This window comes from Leopardus geoffroyi, chromosome D4 (assembly GCF_018350155.1).
Source record: "Leopardus geoffroyi isolate Oge1 chromosome D4, O.geoffroyi_Oge1_pat1.0, whole genome shotgun sequence".
In the NCBI taxonomy this organism is placed as follows: domain Eukaryota; kingdom Metazoa; phylum Chordata; class Mammalia; order Carnivora; family Felidae; genus Leopardus; species Leopardus geoffroyi.
This window is the reverse complement of record NC_059342.1, coordinates 274,534-295,998: the sequence shown is the minus strand read 5'-3', so window position 1 is coordinate 295,998 and position 21,465 is coordinate 274,534. Positions and strand designations below refer to the sequence as shown.

Genomic DNA, 21,465 nt, shown 5'->3' with positions numbered 1-21,465 from the left:
GCAAAGTACTTATTCTTCTGATTTTAAGCCATTTTAATGGTTTCCATGTTTACTATTACAAACAGCCCTTTACCTGAATCTGTGAATAACTCTATTGATTAGAACAATTTTCTAGAAATGGAACAGCCTTTCTTAAAATTAGTGAATATTGTGAGGTTACTAAAACACTGCCTTCTAGGAAAGCTATACCAACTTAACTCATCAGTCATGTACGGGGACCCCATTTACCACAAACTGAACTAGTTATTGTCAGTTTAAACTTTTCTACCAATGCTTATGTGAAAATATAATCTCATTCCATTTGGGATCCACTGCTTACTAGTGATAATCTTATTTTTACACTGACATCTTTTGTAAACTGGCAGCTTACATCCCTCCTTGCCCTTCCGGGATATCAGTAACTTTCCTATGGTTTTACCTGGAAGGCACTTCTATGTGGTCCTCCGTCTACTATACATGTTGCAAATAACGTTTTGTCATTTGTCTGTTCATTTTTATGATGGTGATTTGACTTACCAAAGTTAAAATACTGATGTAAATGACTCAATCTTTTCCTTTATATATTTTTTCTAAGAAAAGAAATCTTTTCCCAAAAATAGTTAAGAAAATGGTCATCAAGATTTCCTTCTAATAGTTTTTGTTTTTACATATTTCTCTTTGCAACATTTATTATTCGGCACTCAGAGGTATTGTGCTAACAGCTTATATACCAGCTCATTTAATCTGTATGATCAGCCTGTTAGACCTTTTATCTTTCTCATTTCATGAATAATGAAACTGAGGTCAGAGAAGCTAAATCACAGGTACTAAGTGCAGAACACGGACTTAAAGCTGAAGCAATCTGAAGCCACATTCCTTGCACTGTACTTACACACGCATTAAGCTATCCAATCTGAGCTACTTTGATGTAGGTGCTGTCACATCCATATCCCTGACACAGTTCCAGTAAAGCTCAATAAGGTCAAGTTCAATATTTATCTAAGTTGCATAAGTCTTTGACTAAGCCCCTGAATCAATCCAAATACCTTTTATTTTACATATTTTTAGAATAACACTGTTAGTGTCTCTAGGTCAAAGTGCAGCATACTGCTTGGCTTCAGAGTATACATCCAGTTGATTTTACTCTGCAGAACCAGACTAAAACACATTTTAGTAGCTGGTCCACATGACAATAGATTATAGAGGAACTTCCCCAAGAACCTGCTGTAAGGATAAATTTATGTTGTATATTTATCAATGCTCTCTCTCATTTAATTTTTCTTTTGATCTATGCTAATCTAAAACTGGTGCTTAAAGGCCCACTTGCCAGATTTCTTTGTTTTTTTTTTTAAAGATTTTTTTTGAAGTTTACTTATTACAGAGAGAGAGAGAGGGAGGGAGGGAGGGAGAGAAAGCGAGCACAAGCAGGGGAGGGGCAGAGAGAAAGGGAGAGAATCCCGAGCAGGCTCCACACTGTCAGTGGAGAGCCCACCATGGAGCTCAAGCTCACACACTGTGAGATCATGACCTGGGCCGAAATCAACGGTCTAACTGAACCCCTCAGGTGCCACCACATGCCAGGTTCCTGACAACACTCCTCTTCTCAATGAGGACTGAAAACTTCTTGCTTCAACCTTTATTTAAGACGCCATTTTACGTATGTTATTATCGTAAGCATTCTCAAATTCTTTTTGAAAATAGGCAAAGAATAAACAGTATTTATTACAAATAATGCTGCTCAAAGATGTAAATTCAGCAAATTATAAGGGCATAATTTTAAGTGTGTTACTCAGTTCACAGATCAGTACCATCTAAACTGGGAAGGAATCAGACACTATACCTGTGTACTATACTGTGAAGTGGGACTAGAATATAACATTATACTTTAACCTCTTATTTATAAGCTTTTCTGATAAATATCACATTAAAATTTAAATAATGAATTGAGGGTCAGGGCACCCGGGGGTTTCAGACGGTTAAGCATCTGACTTCAGCTCAGATGATCTCACAGTTCATGGGTTCGAGCCCTGTGTTGGGCTCTGTGCTGACAGCTCAGAGCCTGGAGCCTGCTTCAGATTCTGTGTCTCCCTCTCTCTGCCCCTCCCCCACTCACAGTCTGTCTCTCAAAAATGAATAAAAATTTAAAAAAAAATTTTTTAAACAATGTGTTAAGGGTGAAGTGGTTGAGAACTCAGTTGTGACTAGAACACCAGCCTTGACAAAAGACTATACAGCCAACTAAATGTTGATGCTGCCTTCTTCCTCAGTATCAGAATCTGTCTCAAAAGAAGACAAGAATATTTATCCATTTTATTCTGTTGACAGGCAGGGCAACTAAAAGCTCACAAAATTAAACTCTTTATAAAGTGCTTTTACAAGTAAACCATTCAATGCCTTATGGACTTGGATTGCATTTCACTTTGACACTGATAATCCAGTTAAAAGTTTAGCTTTAGTGTCACAGACTAAGAGTCTAGAGTTTTCTCTTGTCCAACAAGAGAGCAGATGCAGAAATGAATACGAGAGAGGCTAATGTCCAAACCGGAGTTTTGTCTCTGTACTGATTGAGCTCTCAAGGTCTTACACATGTGGTGAATGTGAAGAAAATAATCAAGTAGTAATCACTAACTTGTGTAAAGGGTCTGGGGGGGGGGGGGGCAAGTGGAGTTTGTGATCAAAGTACAATAGTACATTGACAGCAGATGGAAAGTAATTGCCTGTAGGTGATAGAACAAATTACTTGTGATCCCATTACAATAGCTTGCTAGCTAACCTCAGGTGCCATGGGGGTGGCTTTCCGCCCTAAACTTTTTCCCAACCCATTTATGTAAGCAGAACCTATTTCCCCACACTTCAGGTCTCCAGAACAAACAGTGATTATTTCCCTACATCCCATTTAAACTTCCAGAGTTAAACTACTAAGGATTCCTGCCTTTGGTTCCTTGTGAACCACACAAAAACCATTCTTACCTTTACACCTTGAATGAGACCATTCATGAGGAATGTGTGTTGAGGAAATGTTTCATGTAGAACCTACAGAAAGCAAACATCAAGACAAATTCAAAAACAAATTAAAGGGAAAGGTTTTTGCCTCTGTTAATGTTAGGTTATGTAAAAAAGACGAACCTTGGAATAAAAACATTTGAAGTATCAGTGAAATATGGAAAATATTCTAAAAATATGAAAATGTAATAAATAATGAGGCAGAAATCTAAATAAGGCAAGAACTTACATCCCAGTGCTCAGGTGCTTTTCTTACAAAACCTTCTGTGGCAAACATAAATTGTTAACTGGCTACATCTTTCACCACCAACAATTTTAAGCATCACACACACACACACACACACACACACACACACACACACACACACACACACACAGCTGTTTTTCTGTACTTCTACCTAAAATTTCATTGATATAAGACTAAATTTACAGTATTCCTGGGAAGCTAAGAATAGTGAGGCACTTCTGGATGATTACAGCAGACGGGAAAAGGCTGACAACAAACCCTAAAACAGTTGAAGAACAATAATATGTGAAAGTAGAAAAAAAAGATCTTTGAAAAAGTACGTTTTCCAAAAATCAGGTCGGGGGATGGGGGGGAGGAGGTTAGATCTGGAGGAGGAGGAAAAACATCCATAGTTGAATAGGTTACAAAATAAGCTCCTGGTATCTTGCTCTCAAAGCTACTGACCTCCATATCTGTGCCCAATATAAGAATCAAAAAGGATAGTTCTGACAGAAACCATCAAAACTCTACAGAAAACAGGCAACAACCTCTTTGACCTCAGCTGCAGCAATTTCTTGCTTGACACATCTCCAAAGGCAAGGAAATTAAAAGCAAAAATGAACTACTGGGACTTCATCAAGATAAAAAGTTCTGCACTGCAAAGGAAACAATCAACAAACTAAAAGGCAACCGACGGAATGGGAGAAGACTATTTGCAAATGACATATTGAATAAAGGGCTAGTATCCAAAATCTATAAAGAACTTACCAAACTCCACACCTGAAAAACAAATAATCCAGTGAAGAAATGAGTAAAAGACATGAATAGACACTTTTCCAAAGAAGACATCCAGATGGTCAACAGACATATGAAACGATGCTCAACGTCACTCCTCATCAGGGAAATACAAATCAAAGCCACACTGAGATACCACCTCACACAGGTCAGAGTGGCTAAAATGAACAAATCAGGAGACTAGAGATGCTGGTGAGGAACCCTCTTGCACTGCTGGTGGGAGTGCTAACTGGTGCAGCTGCTCTGGAAAACAGTGTGGAGGTCCCTCAAAAAATTAAAAATAGAACTATCCTATGACCCAGCAAGAGCACTGCTAGGAATTTACCCAAGGGATACAGGAGTGCTGATACACATGGGCACATGTATCCTAATGTTTATAGCAGCACTTTCAACAATAGCCAAATTATGGAAAGAGCCTAAATGTCCATCAACTGATGAATGGATAAAGAAGATGTGACTTATATATAGAATGGAATACTACTTGGCAATGAGAAAGAATGAAAACATGCCATTTGCAGCAACATCGATGGAACTGGAGGGTATTATGTTAAGTGAAATAAGTCATAGAGAGAAAGACAGATACCATATGTTTTCACTCGTATGTGGATCTTGAGAAACTTAACAGAAGACCATGGGGGAGGGGGAGGGGAAAAAATAGTTACAAACAGAGAGGGAGGGAGGCAAACCACAAGAGACTCTTAAATACAGAGAACAAACTGCGGGTTAATGAGGGGTGGGGAAGAAGGGAAAGTAGGTGATGGGCATTGAGGAAGGCACTTGTTGAGATGAAGACTGGGTGTTGTATGGAAGTGAATTTGACGATAAATTATATTAAAGAAACAAAGAAAGAAAATTAAAAAAAAAAAGCATAGTTCACGGGTGCCTGGGGGGCTCAGTGGGTTAAGCCTCTGACTTTGGCTCAGGTCATGATCTCATGGTTCATGAGTTCTAGCCCCACATTGGGCTCTGTGCTGACATTGTGGAGCCTGCTTGGGATTCTCTCTCCCTTTCTCTGCCCCTTCCCTGCTTGCTCTCTCTCAAAATAAGTAAAATTTTTTAAAACGGGGAGGGCGCCTGGGTGGCTCAGTCAGTTAAGCATCTGCTCTTGGTTTTGGCTCAGGTCATGACCTCACAGTTGGTGAGTTTGAGCCCCACATCAGGCTCTGTGCTATCAGGGGGAGCCTGCTTGGGATCCTCTGCCCTCCATCTCCACCCCTCCCTTGCTCGCTTGCTCTCAAATATAACATTTTAAAAAATAAAAATAAATTAAAAAAACACAGAAAGAAAGTTCTCTGGACTGAGACTTCTACACAGAGTACCTGCAGAACCGAATGGGTGAGATTAAACAAGACAGTGCCCAAGGCCTCTTAACGGCTGCCAGGAGTAGCAGAAAGCCTTAAAATCAAATAATAAACCACTTCATCACAATAGAGGGATCTCTGAACCACATTGTCAAAAATCAAGAGCTCCTATAAGCAATGCCTGCATTCAATTCTGAGGAATAGGGCTTTCCACCCGGGTTGGGTAACGATACTCCAGCTACCAGAGGAATCTAGGCCACAGTGGCAAACTGGCAAAGCGATGCCCTTTGTGATTTGTATTTGTGTTTTTCAAAGTGATGTAGTTGTCAATGTGTAAATTTCAGGAAATTTCACCATACTCCCTATGATTTTTCTAGCATGTCACAGGAAACCGAAGATTTCAAAACATGGGGCTTGAATTGGCACATCACCGATTAGCTGAGTAAGCAGACAGTGGCCACTGCGGTTGATGGAGCCTATCTTCCAAATGTAATGTTTTTATCCCACTTGACGTTTACATTACCTGCCTAGCCCCAGATGACATTTGTTTCCACAATCTCTGATCTATCCCCTCATCTGCAAATATAAGCATATAAAACATTCAACAAAAATCTGAAAACCTCTGAAAGGCACAAAAAAGAACACAAATAGGAAAAGATAATCCACTTCACTGCTAAGTAACCAAATTATGGTAGGAAACAGAAGAAAGTTTTAGAGTAAGCGCAAGTGTCCTCCAAGACAGTCAAGAAAATGTTACATACATTAAAAACAATGTGCTGCACAGGGACCTATGCAGACTAAGCAAAACAAGAAAAATCGTGAAGAACTGATTACGGGAGAAAGCACAGAAATCCAGAAAAAGGAAGAGCATCAGAATGGATAAATATCAAGGTAAATATGGACTGTATAAAATATTACAATGTACTACAGTGCTTAAAAAATACAGAATGTAGTTGCAAAACAGTAACGCAAAAAGTAGAAGAGAAACACATCTCTCTTGAAAGATGACAGAACAGGTAGACAAAAGACCCCGGTGAATACATAAAAGATATCAAACGTAATGAACACATTAACATACTTACCATATAGAGAACACTATTCTAGGGAATACTTGTTCTTTTCAGGCCATATGGAAAACTTATAAGACTTAGCCATATACTAGGATACAAAACAAGCGCCAGCAAATTTAAAAGAACTAAAATAATTCATAATATGTTCTCTGATAATGCAACAATCTAGAAAAGTCCCCAAATGTTTGGAAATTAAGACAATACACTTCCAACAATCCATGAGTCAAAGAAGTCACAAGAAGTATTAGAAAAAAAGAAGAAACTAAATGGTAATAAAGATACAACACATTAAACTCATGAGTATAAGCACGTCAATGCTTAGAGACCAATTTAAAGTTTTAAATACATTAAAACTGAAAAGCAACAAAAGGCTGAAATCAATGTTCTAAGCTTCCATGTAAAGAACCTAGAAACCTCTCTCAGCTCTGCCCTATCATACTCAGTGTGTGGCTGGCGTACTTTCAGAGAGAGAGGAAGGCCCTCCTAATGCATGATAGACCGGCCCCAAGTGGCCTCTCTCGGTTCCTAGGAGTGCAACAGTTTCTATCTGCACCTGGGGTGTTGTCAGCAGAATCCACCAACCTGCTCCTGTAGTCTTCCCCTTTCTAGCCAAGGCTACTTTTGATGTCATTTCCAAGACCTACAGCTATCTCACCCTTGACCTTTGGAAAAGAGACTGTGTTCACCAAGTCTCCCTATCAGGAATTCACTGACCATCTTGTAAAGTCCCACACCAGAGTCTCTGTGCAGAGGACCCAGGCTCCAGCTGTGGCCACCACATAGTTTTGTACAAAAAAATAAAGTGAATTAAAACTTGTTAAAAAAATAAGTAAAATAAAATAAAATAATCTAGAAAAAGAACAGCAAATCCAACCCAAAGAAATAATGAAATAAGGTAATAAACAAACAGAAATCAATGAAATGAAATCTAAACATTCAATAATGAAAATCAACAAAACCAAAAATAACTCCTTTGAAAAGATTAGAAATGATAATTCTTAAACTACTGGAACCACACCAAAATAAAAAGCTTTTGCACAGTGAAGGAAACCACAAGTAATGACAAGATAATAAGGAATGTGAGAAGTAGCTGCAAAAGACCTATCAGTAAGGGTATGTTAATACTCAAATTATTGAAAGAACTTACACAACTCAATACCAAAAAACAAAAAACAAAACAAAAAAACCCAAATCCACAAATAATCCAATTAAAATGGGCAGAAAACCTGAAGAGACATTTTTTCCAGTGAAGACACAAAAATGGCCAATGGACACATGAACATCACTAATCACTGGGAACCGCAAATCAAAAGCACAATGAGATACCATCTCAGACCTGTAAGATGAATGGCTAGTATCAAAAAGCCAAGAAATAACAAGTGTTGGTAAGGATGTGGAGAAAAAGGAAACCTTCATGCACTGTTGGTGGGACTGTAAATTTGTGGAGCCACTATGGAAAAGGGTATGGAGGATCCTCAAAAATTAAAAACAGAATTACCATATGAACCAGTAATTCCACTCCTGGGTATTTACCTAGAGAAAACAAAAACACTAATTCAAAAAGATATATGCACCCCTATGTTGACTGAAGCATTATTTATAATAGCTAAGACATGGAAGCAATTTAAGTTTCCATTAATATATGAATGGATAAAGAAGATGTGGTATATATATACACAATGTAACATTACTTTGCCAGTTATAAAATAAAGAAGTCCCAGGGATGTGCAATATAGGGAACTTAGCAAGACTATAACTTTGTATGGTGACAGATGGTAACTATCATGGTGGTGAGCATTTTGCAATGTATAGAATTGTCAAATCACAACGCTGTACACCTGAAACTAATATAATATTATACTGTATTTCAATTAAAAATAAAAATAAAAAAAGTCACACACACACAGGGGAATATTACTCAGCCATTAAAAAAAGGAAGGAGGGGCGCCTGGGTGGCTAAGTCGGTTGAATGCCCAACTTCGGCTCAAGTCATGATCTTACAGCTCGTGAGGTCAAGACCCCCCGTTGGGCTCTATGCCGACAGATCAGAGCCTGGAGCCTGCTTCGAGTTCTGTGTCTCCCTCTCTCTCTGCCCCTCCCCCACTCACACTCTGTCTCTCTCTCAAACTCAACGTTAAAAAAATAAAAATAAAAAAAGGAAGGAAATTTTGCCATTTGAGACAACATCAATGGACCCTGAGGGCATTTTGCTAAGAGAAATAAGTGAAAGACAAATATCAATTGATCTCACTTTTATGTGGAAGCAAACAAAACAAACAAGTTTATAGATACAGAGAACAGACTGGTAGTTGCCAGAGGCAGGGGACGAAGGGTGAAATGGATGAAGCTTCCAGTTATAAAATAAATTTATATCAAAACTGAGTGGGATTTATGCAAGGGTAGCCTAATATTCAAAAATCAATATAACTAACCACAATATCCAAATAAGGGGGAAAATCTAATTATTATCCGGTTATACGCAGAAAGTTCATTTGTTAAAATTTAACACCCATTCAGGGTAACAACTCTAAGCAAAATCAGAACAGAGGTGAACTTCCTTTCTCTGATAAAGACTATCTACAAAAACAAATCTACAGCAAATATCACATTTAATGGTAAATTTTAGATCACTTTCCACCAAAGAGCATCTAGGAGGTAAGGACGTCCACTACTACGACTGCTTCTATTCAACACTGTACTGGATGTCACAGTAAGGCAATAAGAAAGAAAGAAAGAAAAAAAAAAAGGACTGGAAGGAGTTAACTGTCACTATTCACAAAATATGTGAATATGTATATAAAAATCTACAGATAAACACTTAGGATTGATGAGTGAATTTAGCAAAATTACTAGACACAAGGTGAAAACAAAAACAAATTGTTTTATATACCAACATAATAGAAAATTAAACCTTTAAAACTATACCATTTATTTATTGTTTTTAAATTTATTTTAATGTTACTTATTTTTGAGACAGAGACAGAGCACAAGCAGGGGAGGGGCTGAGAGAGAGGGAGACACAGAATCCGAAGCAGGCTCCAGGCTCTGAGCTGTCAGCACAGAGCCTGATGTGGGCTCAAACTGACGAGCTGTGAGATCATGACCTGAGCTGAAGTGGGACATTCAACTGACTGAGCCAGCCAGGTGCCCCTAAAACTGTACCATTTATAAAAACCATCAAATACCTAGGAATAAATCAGGTGAAAAATCTCTTCACTAAGAGAAAATATTACTCAAATTTTAAAGACTAGATATAAAGATGATATACCATGTAGAAGACTCAATATTATAAAGATCAGTTCTCCAATTAATCCAACCTCAATGTACTCAATCAAAATTCCCATCAAGTTACTGTGTGAATACTGAAGAGCTGATTATAAAATGTATACAGATATATAAAAGGCCTACAATAGCCAAGGCAATCTTGAGGAAGAAGAACCAAGCTACAGAAGTTACAAAAGATAGCAAGATATTGCTACAGAAATCAACACAGCCTGGTACTGACACAGGACAATAGAGTAAGATATATAAATAGAATATAAAACTCAGAAACAAATCCATATGTATTTAGTTGACTGGTTTATGACAAAGTTGACACAGTGGGGAGAGGGAGATGTTTTTCAATAAATGATGCTGGTTCAACTATGCATTATTCATATGGAATCAAAAGGAATCTATAAAAAGGACCCCTACAAAACGCAGTGACTTATTTCTAGATGGATGGCAGATCTATGTGTGAAAAAGAAACCAATAAAACTTTGGGGAAGAAGGTTTCTTAAACAAGACTTTAAGAAAGCACTAACCTTAAGGGGAAAAATTAATAATCTGAACCGCATAAACTAAAGCCTGGCTGGCTGCAGGGTAAATCAGTAAAATTACTCTGGAAAACTTTTGGCTGAAGTTGAATGAAACCCCGCAATTTTACTCTTAAGCATATGTTACAAGAAATGTGTATACACAATCATCAAAAGACTTTTACAAGAAACATCACGACAGCAATATATGTAAGAGGCAAAGACTGGAAACCCAAATGTTCATCAACCGAACAGATTTCAGTGATCTGATAAAAGGATTCACAGGACTCAGGAGTGGTTATATTCACAGTGACAATTGCTCACTTCATTTATTTCTTCGCCTCTCAGTATTCGACACTATTGTTCACTGTTTCTTTAACTGTTCTCTTTACTCAGCTGGATTTTCTTTTTACCTCTTTGTACTTTCTTCTTCTTCTTCTTTTTTAAAGTTTATTTATTTATTTTGAGAGAGAGAGAGCGCACGAGGGGGAGGGGCAGAGAGGCAGAGAGAGAGAGAGAGAGAGAGAGAGAACATTTTAGCAAAAGGATGCAGCTCAGAACTGCAAACTCACTGTTTTTGCCTAAAGTTCAGTAATTGAATGAATCAATGCTTCTCGGTTTGTTGTATGTGTTTGAATTCCAGAGCACTGAAATGTCTGTTTGACTGCTCTGTCCGATTTTATTAGAAGAGAATCTGCTGACCTCCTTATACCATCGTGTCAAAAGTCTGACAGTCACTTTTGGAAGAAAAAAAGATAAACCCTGAACACTGCTTCAGAGACCTGTGTGACATTCTTAGCATAAAAGTGTGTGATAAAAGTCCCCAAACAAAAGGACAGAGGAGGCAACAACAATACTTGAAGAAATAATGGCCAAAAACCTCCCAAGTTTGATTAAAAATATTAATTTATAGACCCTATCAGCTAAATAAACCCCAAGTACAAGTAACACAAAGAGATCCACACTTAGACACCTTAATGCACAAACTATTAAAAGACAAAGAGAAAAATCTCTAGGCAGAGAAAAGAAAAAAAAATGAAAATGAATTCACCACATACAGCAGGGACTGATAAATTATTCTGTAAAGGGACATATAGTACACAGGAAATATTTCAGGGTACATGGTCTGTGTTGCAACTCTGCCACTGCAGCACCAAAGCAGCCACATTCAATGGGCACTACTGAGGTCCAACAAATTTTTATTTATGAATACTTCTACCTGAATTTCATATCAATTTCATATCTTCTCTCAACTGTTTCCAAATGTTTACATTTTACATTTAAAAATGTAAAAATTGGGGCACCTGGGTGGCTCTGTTGATAAAACATCATCCAACTCTAGATTTCAGCTCAGGTCATCTTACAGTTCTGAGATGAGGCCCTATGTCGGGCTCTGCCCTGAGTCTGCTTAAGATTCTCCCTCTCCCCAGGGGCACCTGGGTGGCTTAGTCGGTTGAGCGTCTGACTTCAGCTCAGGTCATGATCTCATGGTTCATGGGTTCGAGCCCCACGTCGGGCTCTGTGCTGACAGCTTGGAGCCTGGAGCCTGCTTCGGATTCTGTGTCTCCCTCTCTCTCTCTGCTCCTGCCCCACTCATGCTGTCTCTCTCTCTCTCTCTCAAAAATAAACATTAAAAAAAAAATTAGATTCTCCCTCTCCTGTTCCCTGCTCATGCTCACTCTTGCTCTCAAAAAAAAAAAAAAAAAAAAAAGAAGTAAAAACCATTCTTAGCACACAGATCACATAGAAACAGGCAGTAAGCCAGGTTAGGCCTGTAGGCCATACTTTACAGACCCTGACGGAGGAAACAACAATACTTAGGAAGAGCTGACTTCCCATCAGATAAAATGGATGCCAGAAGGCAACGTAATGATATAAGTGCTAAAAAACCTATGAAAAAAATCAGCATGTTTTATGTATCAAATTTTAAGAAAGGAGACCTACCAACTGTTATACTTCCATGTCAACTCTTCTTATAATTGTACCAAAGTTGGAAATCAGCACTGCTTTTTTTTTAAGCATTCAAAAGTTTACTGATATAAACAGACTATAACATACACCCAGAGCACACAGGAGAGAAATAAACGCCAAGCAAAAGTCAGTACATCTGCTTAGTTAAGTCTCATTATATCACAACGCCCAGCTGTGCAAGAGAAAAGAGAGATTTAACACATTGTGATCATATAAACACTTTTACTGAATGCCACTTATCTCATTTTAATAATTATAAGGCACAAAGAGGGAAAATTCTGGGTACTTGGTCAAAAAACCATTAGAAAACTATCAAAACTATAAGATGGACCTGAACCCCCAGATTCCAGGAAGCAAGACAGTCTCCGTGTGACTAAAGCTAGAACTTGACTTCCTTTTACGTGGAGAGCAAAGCACCGTGTACTATGCTCCAAATGCCCCAACAGTCCCATCCCATTTTATCCACCTCAGTTCCCAAAAGGAAATGATTAAGTGAAGGAAAAGAAGGGCTGGACTGAAGAGGAAATAAGGGGGAGACAAGACAGAATATATGGTTTGTTGAATAAATGAGCACATATTTTGACAGTAAGGACAGGAAACCGAAAGTGGCAGCAAAGTGTTTAAAGGGCATTCTCTGATTATTAGATCACCATATGGAGAGGATGGTGTGGGGGAATACTGTATTCTTGAATCTCTAGCTTGCAAAAGAAAATCTGCAAATTCCAAGAATAGAATTTTCCACTCACAGGGACGAGTATTAAGTGTATCTTTATTGAAATAGTGCTCTATTTAAGTATGTCTGAAGATGTTTATGTTAGTTTAATCAGATAACTTTATTTGCAATAAAATGAGATTAGGCCCTCCAAGAGGATGCACGTTTTGAATAGAGGGTAGAGTGTAAGTCAGGGACGTAAAGAGTCATTTTTACGTACAAACTACTGCTACTAGAAGGTTAAGCCAATGTGTGAGGTCAACTTCACAAATCTGCTTCAGTGTATTAGGGGCTGAGAACTTTCTGACGGTATTTAATAAACTACGGTTGTACTCTAGGACATGGCTACAAGTGACAGGCAACAAATCTCACATAGAAAATGACTAAGAAAGAGTAAATTGTTCTCTACTACTTCAGACAGAGGGCTCCTACTGGTGCTAAAATGCAAACAATCAGATTGGACAAAATATTAGTATGTAGGTACTGTTCTGTATCTCCAAATCGTTCCCTCAGACGACTTCTGTTCTCTATCTCCAAATCCTTCCCTCAGATGACTTCTCGCCCAACGGAAACAGGACAGAGTGCTGTCCACTAGTTATAGAATAGAACCAACCCTAGGGGTGCCTGGGTGGCTCAGTTGGTTAAGCGTCTGACTTCGGCTCAGGTCATGATCTTGCGGTCCGTGGGTTCAAGCCCTGCGTCAGGCTCTGTGCTGACAGCTCAGAGCCTGGAGCCTGCTTCGGATTCTGTGTCTCCCTCTCTCTCTGCCCCTCCCCTGCTCAAGCTCTGTCTCTCAAAAAAGGATAATGTTAAAAAAAAAAAACACTTTTTTTAGAATGGAACCCACACATGAACCGTCATCCTAACAGTTACATCATGGTGGGTGACAGATGCAAGATGCCAAGAACTAGTTACCTGACAACAGTGAACCCAACATAAAGATGATAAACAAACTGCTGTGATGAAATAAACCCTAATTTTGTTCCTTCCTCATCAAACAACCTAACATTATCAGTTCTCTGTCCAACTAGAAAAGGCAGAAAGTGGAGTGAAATGCCAGAGGAAAAAAAAATCTTTTTTCCCCCAAAAGGAAGAGGGAACCAGCCCCGCAACATCAGAACAAAAACAGATGTAGCAAACTATGGTGTAAAGGCCGGGGAAGACAGGACAGTAAAGGACATTTAGCCTTACGTGACTCCAAGAGCTCAGAAAAAGAGAATGAACCCATCTACTAACTCAGCAACACTTCTATGAAGTGTGTCAGAGTGATGCTAGCAACTCTCTATTCCACACACATAAATGTTTATTTTAACCAAATCTTTGCAAGCACCAAAACTGGCTCGAAACTGGAAAGAGGTGATAAAGCAGCATTTTAGCTGGCTTTGAAGGCTGCATTCCAAGGTCTAACAAGGACAAAGAACCACCAGGAAAATTATCTGCATTGGGCAGTAAGAAGAAAAGCACATCAGTCTTTGGGATACATTAAAATTAACTAGGGGCGCCTGGGTGGCGCAGTCGGTTAAGCGTCCGACTTCAGCCAGGTCACGATCTCACGGTCCGTGAGTTCGAGCCCCGCGTCGGGCTCTGGGCTGATGGCTCATGATGGCTCAGAGCCCGGAGCCTGTTTCCGATTCTGTGTCTCCCTCTCTCTCTCTCTGCCCCTCCCCCGTTCATGCTCTGTCTCTCTCTGTCCCAAAGATGGATAGACGTTGAAAAAAAAAATTAAAAAAAAAAAATAAATAAAAAATAAATAAAATAAAATTAACTAACTAGGGGTGGCTGGGTGGCTCAGCTGGCTAAGCGTCTGACTTCAGCTCAGGTCATGATCTCATGGTTCATGAGTCTGAACACCACATTAGGCTGTCTGCTGTCAGCATGTCAGCACAGAGCCCACTTCGGATCCTGTCTCCCTCTCTCTCTGCCCCTCCCCTGCTCATGATCTCTCTCTCTCTCAAAAATAAACAAACATTAAAAATAATAAATAAAATAATTAATTGAAATTAAAACAGATCTGACAATCTGTTGTAGGGCCAAAAAGGTTCCCAAGGATTTGAACTGTCTGGAAGGTGGTTTTAGAATTCCTAACAAGGCCTCAAAAGTATCCCAAGTATTCTTCATTTCACTCTGAAGTCTTATTAGAGAAAGATTATAGGATTAACTCTATATTGAGAAACCTGCTGAACCACTACAGATTTCTGGCTGCATCAGAAAAATACTTTTTAAAACTCTTAACAAAGAAGCTGAGGGGGACAGGCAGTCAGAGAGCTAGGACCAAACATAACATAGTTCAGGGGCACCTGGGCGGCGCAGTCGGTTGAGCATCCAACTTCGGCTCAGGCCATGATCTCATGGCTCGTGGGTTCGAGCCTCATGTCAGGCTCTGTGCTGACAGCTCAGAGCCTGGGCCTGCTTCAGATTCTGTGTCTCTCTCTCTCTCTCTCTGCCCCTGCACACATTCTTTCTTTCTCTGTATCTCAAAAATAAACATTGAAAAAAAAAATTTTTTTAAATAACATAATTCCTTAAAATGAGTGGCCTGGCATGTCTATATTCACACTAAAAACAGGTCTCAAAGAAACAATCCCTTGAGGACACACATGTGTGCCTACAATGCATATATTTATTATTCAAAGAAAACATCTACTAAGCACCGTGTCAAAGGCAGCCCAATGATGAACACAGCAGGCTCATGAAACTTAAAATGGGGGACCCCCATTAACTAATAACCATTACCTTCTGTAATAAAGCATTAGGAAGGAAAAGGCAGTGCAACAAGACAGAATAAAACAAGTTTAAAAACAGGCAATCTTTGAAGTCGACTGTTCCATCCAAGTAGTAATTTTAATTAATCAAATTTTATTTTAATGCACCAAAAGAATTAAAAATTTAAAAACCACACAGCAAAGTCCTACATAAGGCTAACAGCCACCCTCTAAAGTTAGCTATTTGCCAAACCTATTTTGGGAACAAAGTTTACCTATATACAAAGGGATTCTTTGGTTAAGGCAAAATGTTAACTGGGAAGAGTTAACCACCAATGAGTTCTAAAGAACAATTTAAGGGGCGCCTGGGTGGTGCAGTCGGTTAAGCGTCCGACTTCAGCCAGGTCACGATCTCGCGGTCCGTGAGTTAGAGCCCCGCGGCGGGCTCTGGGCGATGGCTCAGAGCCTGGAGCCTGTTTCCGATTCTGTGTCTCCCTCTCTCTCTGCCCCTCCCCCGTTCATGCTCTGTCTCTCTCTGTCCCAAAAATAAATAAACGTTGAAAAAAAAAAATTAAAAAAAAAAAAAAAAAGAACAATTTAAGACAAATGAAATTTAAGGCCAATTTTAAAATATCCTTTTTTCAATTTTAAAATGTATTTATTAGAATTATTAGCGATAAAGCACCTAAAATCTACATGCCACGTTTTCTTTAGCATCTCCCTTCCCTCTATCCACACTATACATCAAATATCCAGGTTATTGCTAAGAAATTGAATGCAGCCTCTGCAAAGAAATGGCAATAGGTAAGCTAGCTACCAAAAATGAAAATCTGTACATTCTTACAATTACCACTTGTGTTACAAGGTACTCACCAATCTATTTACTATGTTCTTAGTCAAAGGCCATTACATCCAAAGTCAGTTATAAACTTTGGCAAAGTTTTGTGATAAGTTCCTCTAGTGCAGCTTAATGATCTGCCTAAATGCAGATAGTTCACTCACAGCACTTCCAAGATTCTGGTTCAGCGGGAATGCCTTGTTACTTAACAATATTTAATGAGTAGCCCAGGTGTTTTGTTGCAGGTAGTTCACAGTCTACACAGTGGAAACAACCCAGCGGAATAAGCAGTCTTAAATCATTGTCAAATCTACTCTCAAACACATAGCTAGACATACAACCCTGAGGATATGTGCTTAAGAACCTCTCTTTTGCTTTCAAAAAAACCAACTTGTTCAGCAGTACTTACAGTTAACATTGGAGTTGTCAACAAGCCCCACGCAAAGAATTCTAGGAAGATGACAATAGCAGCATGGTATACACTTGGTCGGCCAAAGCCCTGTAGCTAAAAAAGGAAGAAAGTTATTATGAAAACTAGTAAACATATGTAAGAAATCCATTACCCTAATAGTATCTAACACAAAAAAAGTGCTACACAAAATAAACTTAAAACCTACCTATATTGTGTAAGATAAAACTTCATTCTGCGGTATGCCTGATTCCTTCATCTTGCCTCATCACAGAAGATGCCAAGGTTAAAAAGTTTTTACTTGTCTCATCAATGCAAATAACTGAGTTCTGGCTGAGAACCAATTGGGGCTTTAAGAGACTGAGGTTCCAGGACCTGACTATTCTGTCTCGTACTAATTACATGTTCCTCCGCAACGTGGCTGCTCTAACCTAAAGTTTCCCTAGCTATGTAATGACATGTGGGTACGTGGGTCTCTTACTCAAGAGTTTCCAGGGCAGCACAGGTGATTTAAATGATGGCGGGCAGAGGAAGAACAATAAGGAAAACACAGCCCATACCACAGTGTCAAAATCCAGCTTTCGGTGTCTATTGCGTTTTAAGACTGTGTCTGTTTTCCTAATTTTCTGCAGTTTGTGACTTCTGCAGACCAAATCTAAATTCTCTTCAATTTAATGTTCTTTGGCTTTGTGACATCCTCACTAGAAGATTAGGTGCCTTGCTACTGTTTGGTAGTAACTAGAAGTGATGCTTGCAAAAGACTCTATAAAATCCACACTATTCCTATGTTTATATCTTTAATTCTTTAAAAGGTAAAAGTATATCCACATGGTTTAAATGCAATCTAATCATAAGGAAATGATCAGACAAATCCAGATCGTGGGACATTATATAAGACAACATTATATAAGACAAAATGTCCATGTCAATGGGCCACCTGGGTGGCTCAGTTGGTTAAGCATCCAACTCTTGATTTCAGCTCAAGTTGTGATCTCTGGGTTCATGAGACTGAGCCCACATCGGGCATTGCACTGATAGCACGGAGCCTGCTTGGGATTTTCTCTCCTCCCTCTTCTCCCTGCCCCTCCCCCACTGGCTCATGTGTGCATGCGTGTGCGTGCACTCTCTCTCAAAAGAAACTAAAAAAAAAAAAAAAAAAAAAGTCAATGTCATAAAAGACAAAAAATAAAGGCAGGGAGATTCATACACATTGAAGGAGGTAAGAGCTGCAACAACCAAATGTGGGATCCTGGACTGGATCCTGGATGAAAAGAGAACAAAAGAATAAAATGTGAATTTGGACTACATATTAGATAATAATATGGGTGGTTCTTGATGTCCACACCTTATTATCAAATGGCTTGGCCAAACAAACAAAAAAATGGTACATACATACTTCCTAAAGCAAATGTTACAAAATGTTAACTGCTAAATTTAGACGAAGGGAATAGAATTTCAATGTTTTTGGAGTTTTGGAAATTTTCAGAGCCAAGAACAATTGTTATTAAAAATTCAAACTTACGGGCGCCTCAGTGGCTCAGCCTCACTCTTTTTTTTTTTTTTTTAATTTTTTTTTTTCAACATTTATTTTTGGGACAGAGAGAGACAGAGCATGAACGGGGGAGGGGCAGAGAGAGAGGGAGACACAGAATCGGAAACAGGCTCCAGGCTCTGAGCCATCAGCCCAGAGCCCGACGCGGGGCTCGAACTCACGGACCGCGAGATCGTGACCTGGCTGAAGTTGACGCTTAACCGACTGCGCCACCCAGGCGCCCCTACTCAGCCTCACTCTTGATTTTGGCTCAGGTCATGATCTCATGGTTCATGGGATTGAGCCCCGCATCAGGCTCTGTGTTGTCAGCGCAGAGCCTGCTACGGATCCTCTGTCACCCTCTCTCTGCCCAGCTCCCGCTCTTGTTCTCTCTCTCAAAAATAAACATTAAAAAAAAATTCACACTTGTAAATTTCTCAATTTTTTTTCAATGTCCAAAAGTAAGTACTTTTAAATGTCATTAAATAAGACATTTGCAAAAACAGAAAACATTTTACAAAGTTTAAAAGAAAAAGTATTTCCTCCTCCCCCAAAACCAAAAGGCCTTGAACATAACCATCAAAAAGCACTATTTTGCAACTGTCCTTTACGAACAGAAGAATGAATGGAAATGGAAGCAACTGTTCAGCCTCTACCTGTGGCTAAGCCTTCTGAGACTCTCTGTGACTGAGAGACTGAGAGAGTCTCTGAGACTCTATTCCTGCTGCTGGAGACAGAAACCTTGCCATTACCCTTGGCTCTACCCACACAGTCCTCCATCTAATTCCACCACCTCTAGCACAGATTACAGAGTAGCTTTCCAACCCTGTTCCCTCACCCACTGCACAGCAGCCAGGGATCCATTCAAAGGTAAATCAGATCCTGGGAACTCCTCTGCTCCAGGGCCTTCAGTCCCCCATCCCACTGGTCCAACAAGGTCTCCCACCTTTCTATCCCCTTGTTATGCTCTTGTTTTCCAGAGTATTCCAACAAACGGTAGGATTCATTTTTATCTACCTCCCATGGAATGGTAATTTAAATGCTATGAAGGATGTATCCCAAATAGCCTTCCTCTCACCCCACTACAGTAAGTAGTAAGCACTCCACAACATACATGAGAGGGAAGAAGGATTTCTTCTCTGATCTTTTAAACAGCAAAACCCGGGGTGCCTAGGTGGCTCAGTCAGTTAAGCCTCCGCTTCGGCTCAGGTCATGATCTTGCAGTTGGTGAGTTTGAGCCCCACATCGGGCTCCTTGTTGACAGCTCGGAGCCTGCTTCGGATGCTGTGCCCCCCCCCCCCCAAGTTCCCCCTTTCTGTCCCTCCCCCACTCGTGCTCTTTCTATCTCAAAAATAAACATTAAAAAAATAAAAATAAATAATAAACAGCAAAACCCAAAATGCAGAAAAAGTTTTGAAACAGATGACCCAGTTTCTTCAACAAGGAAATGGTATGGGCAAGAAAAAAAGAAAAAGGAGGGAGAACTATGTTAGTACATAGATTGAAAGAAATTTCAGAAATATTAACCAAAAGCAATATGTGGGGCTTTGGGTTTTGACTCAAACTAGCTGGAAAAAAGACAATTCTGAGACAATCATGGAAATTCGAAAACAGACTGAGTATTAGCTGACAATAAAGAATTATACTCCTTGTAATAATGGAATTGAAGTAAGGCATGTTTTTAAAAGATCTTTCTTTCTTAGAGATACATACTAATGTGTATGTTTGTGAAACGTGAGTATGTTTGGAATCTGTTTTAAAATTTATAGAAAAAATGTGGAACTGGTGGCAAAAATAAATTTTAAAGAAGTAAATTAGACGGTATTTCCCAATAATTTCTAATTATTTCGGTGAAAATTCTGATAGTCACCACCCAACACTACAAAGCAATTGCTTCCAGTGGGTGAGTCTGTCAACAGATAGCCCAAACATTCCTTTTGAATCATTCATTTTAATCATTAAGCATCACACATACAAGAATCTCAAAAAACTCTGAAAACAGTGGAAACGGTTTCCTAAGAAACATAGGAAGGCAACCCTGTTTCTTGTTGGCAGTTTCTGTGGTTTGGTGATTTCACAAGCAATGGAGCTCTATTTGTGGAGACCACTGGGATAGAGATCCATGTGGCTGCAATGCTGACTAAACATAAAGACAGATCTACACCTTAATCTGTGTGCTGTATCTTCAGGATATTATGCTATTTTAACGACTTGCAAAAAAACAGACAACCTACCTTTTTGTTTATATATTGTATGTTTAGATGTATCAATTAGAAATTGTTTAACAAACACCTCTTCTAAAATGCCAACACTTTCTTATTCTCACTTCTACATAAATTAATTGAACTATCATTCATCCCTTAGTCAATACCAGTGATACATCAGAGAAAGGGAGGGTAACAGGCAGGCCTCGGTATGGTGGGAACTAAGTGTGGGCAACTGGATAGAAGAAGGTGACAAAAATAAAACTGCCTTCCTTCCAATTCTTCCTAAGCTCTTGGTGGTCAGTATGCTGATGAAAAACGTATCAGAAGTTTCTTCCTTAAATTGTATGAGCGAATCAGAAAGATTTTAACAAAACTTAACTGCCTGTATCCAGTTGAGCCTGATCTAGTGCAGTCTCCCTGGATCAGTTCAATGTCTACCCTCTCCATTGCCCCTTTATACATCAGTATGGAACACGGAGATGTTTAGATGACGAGCATATGGTGATGTCTTTATACACTGGTATTACCATCTTTCCTGCAAATGACTGCAATGGCCTCTTAACCCTATCTTGATTTCTCTTCCCTGCCTTTTCCAAATCTTTCTTGGTACCACACTTATGTCATCCTATTATACCTGTGGAAATAGGTATATACCTCAGCAAAAAGTGAGCTGCAAATTCCTCTCCTCCCTGTACACATCATTTTTTGCAATGTGACTGTGCTGCCTCTGCCATCAAAAGGTAGTCTATTTCTTCACTTCCCTGGGTCTGGGCTGGCTTAACGACTTGCTCTAACCAACAGATGTCAGGTGAAGTGACCACATGGACTTCTGAACCGAGGCCTCCAAGACCACATGGAATTGCCTTCTAGGCACAGGAGGATGAAAGCGTCCGAAGCCCTCTCTACTGAGCCACCTAGACCAACTGG

At 39.3% G+C, this 21,465-nt stretch overlaps 1 protein-coding gene and 1 non-coding gene across 3 annotated transcripts in view; one reads left to right on the top strand and one right to left on the bottom strand.

Moving 5' to 3' along the window:
- The window catches only part of MFSD14B (major facilitator superfamily domain containing 14B), a 74,476-nt gene that overhangs the window by 28,530 nt on the left and 24,481 nt on the right, over window positions 1-21,465 (bottom strand). Inside the window, exons 2-3 of one of the 2 annotated variants that reach the window (XM_045468976.1) lie at window positions 16,801-16,896; window positions 2,950-3,012 (exon numbers count right to left, since the gene is read on the bottom strand). In XM_045468976.1, coding sequence (XP_045324932.1) covers window positions 2,950-3,012; window positions 16,801-16,896 — 159 coding nt within the window. The remainder of the gene's footprint in view (window positions 1-2,949; window positions 3,013-16,800; window positions 16,897-21,465) is intronic. The other variant, XM_045468977.1, reaches the window with a different exon arrangement.
- On the top strand, window positions 6,788-6,916 carry LOC123593908. Its single transcript, XR_006710593.1, has one exon. It is a non-coding gene; the product is annotated as a small nucleolar RNA SNORA64/SNORA10 family (small nucleolar RNA).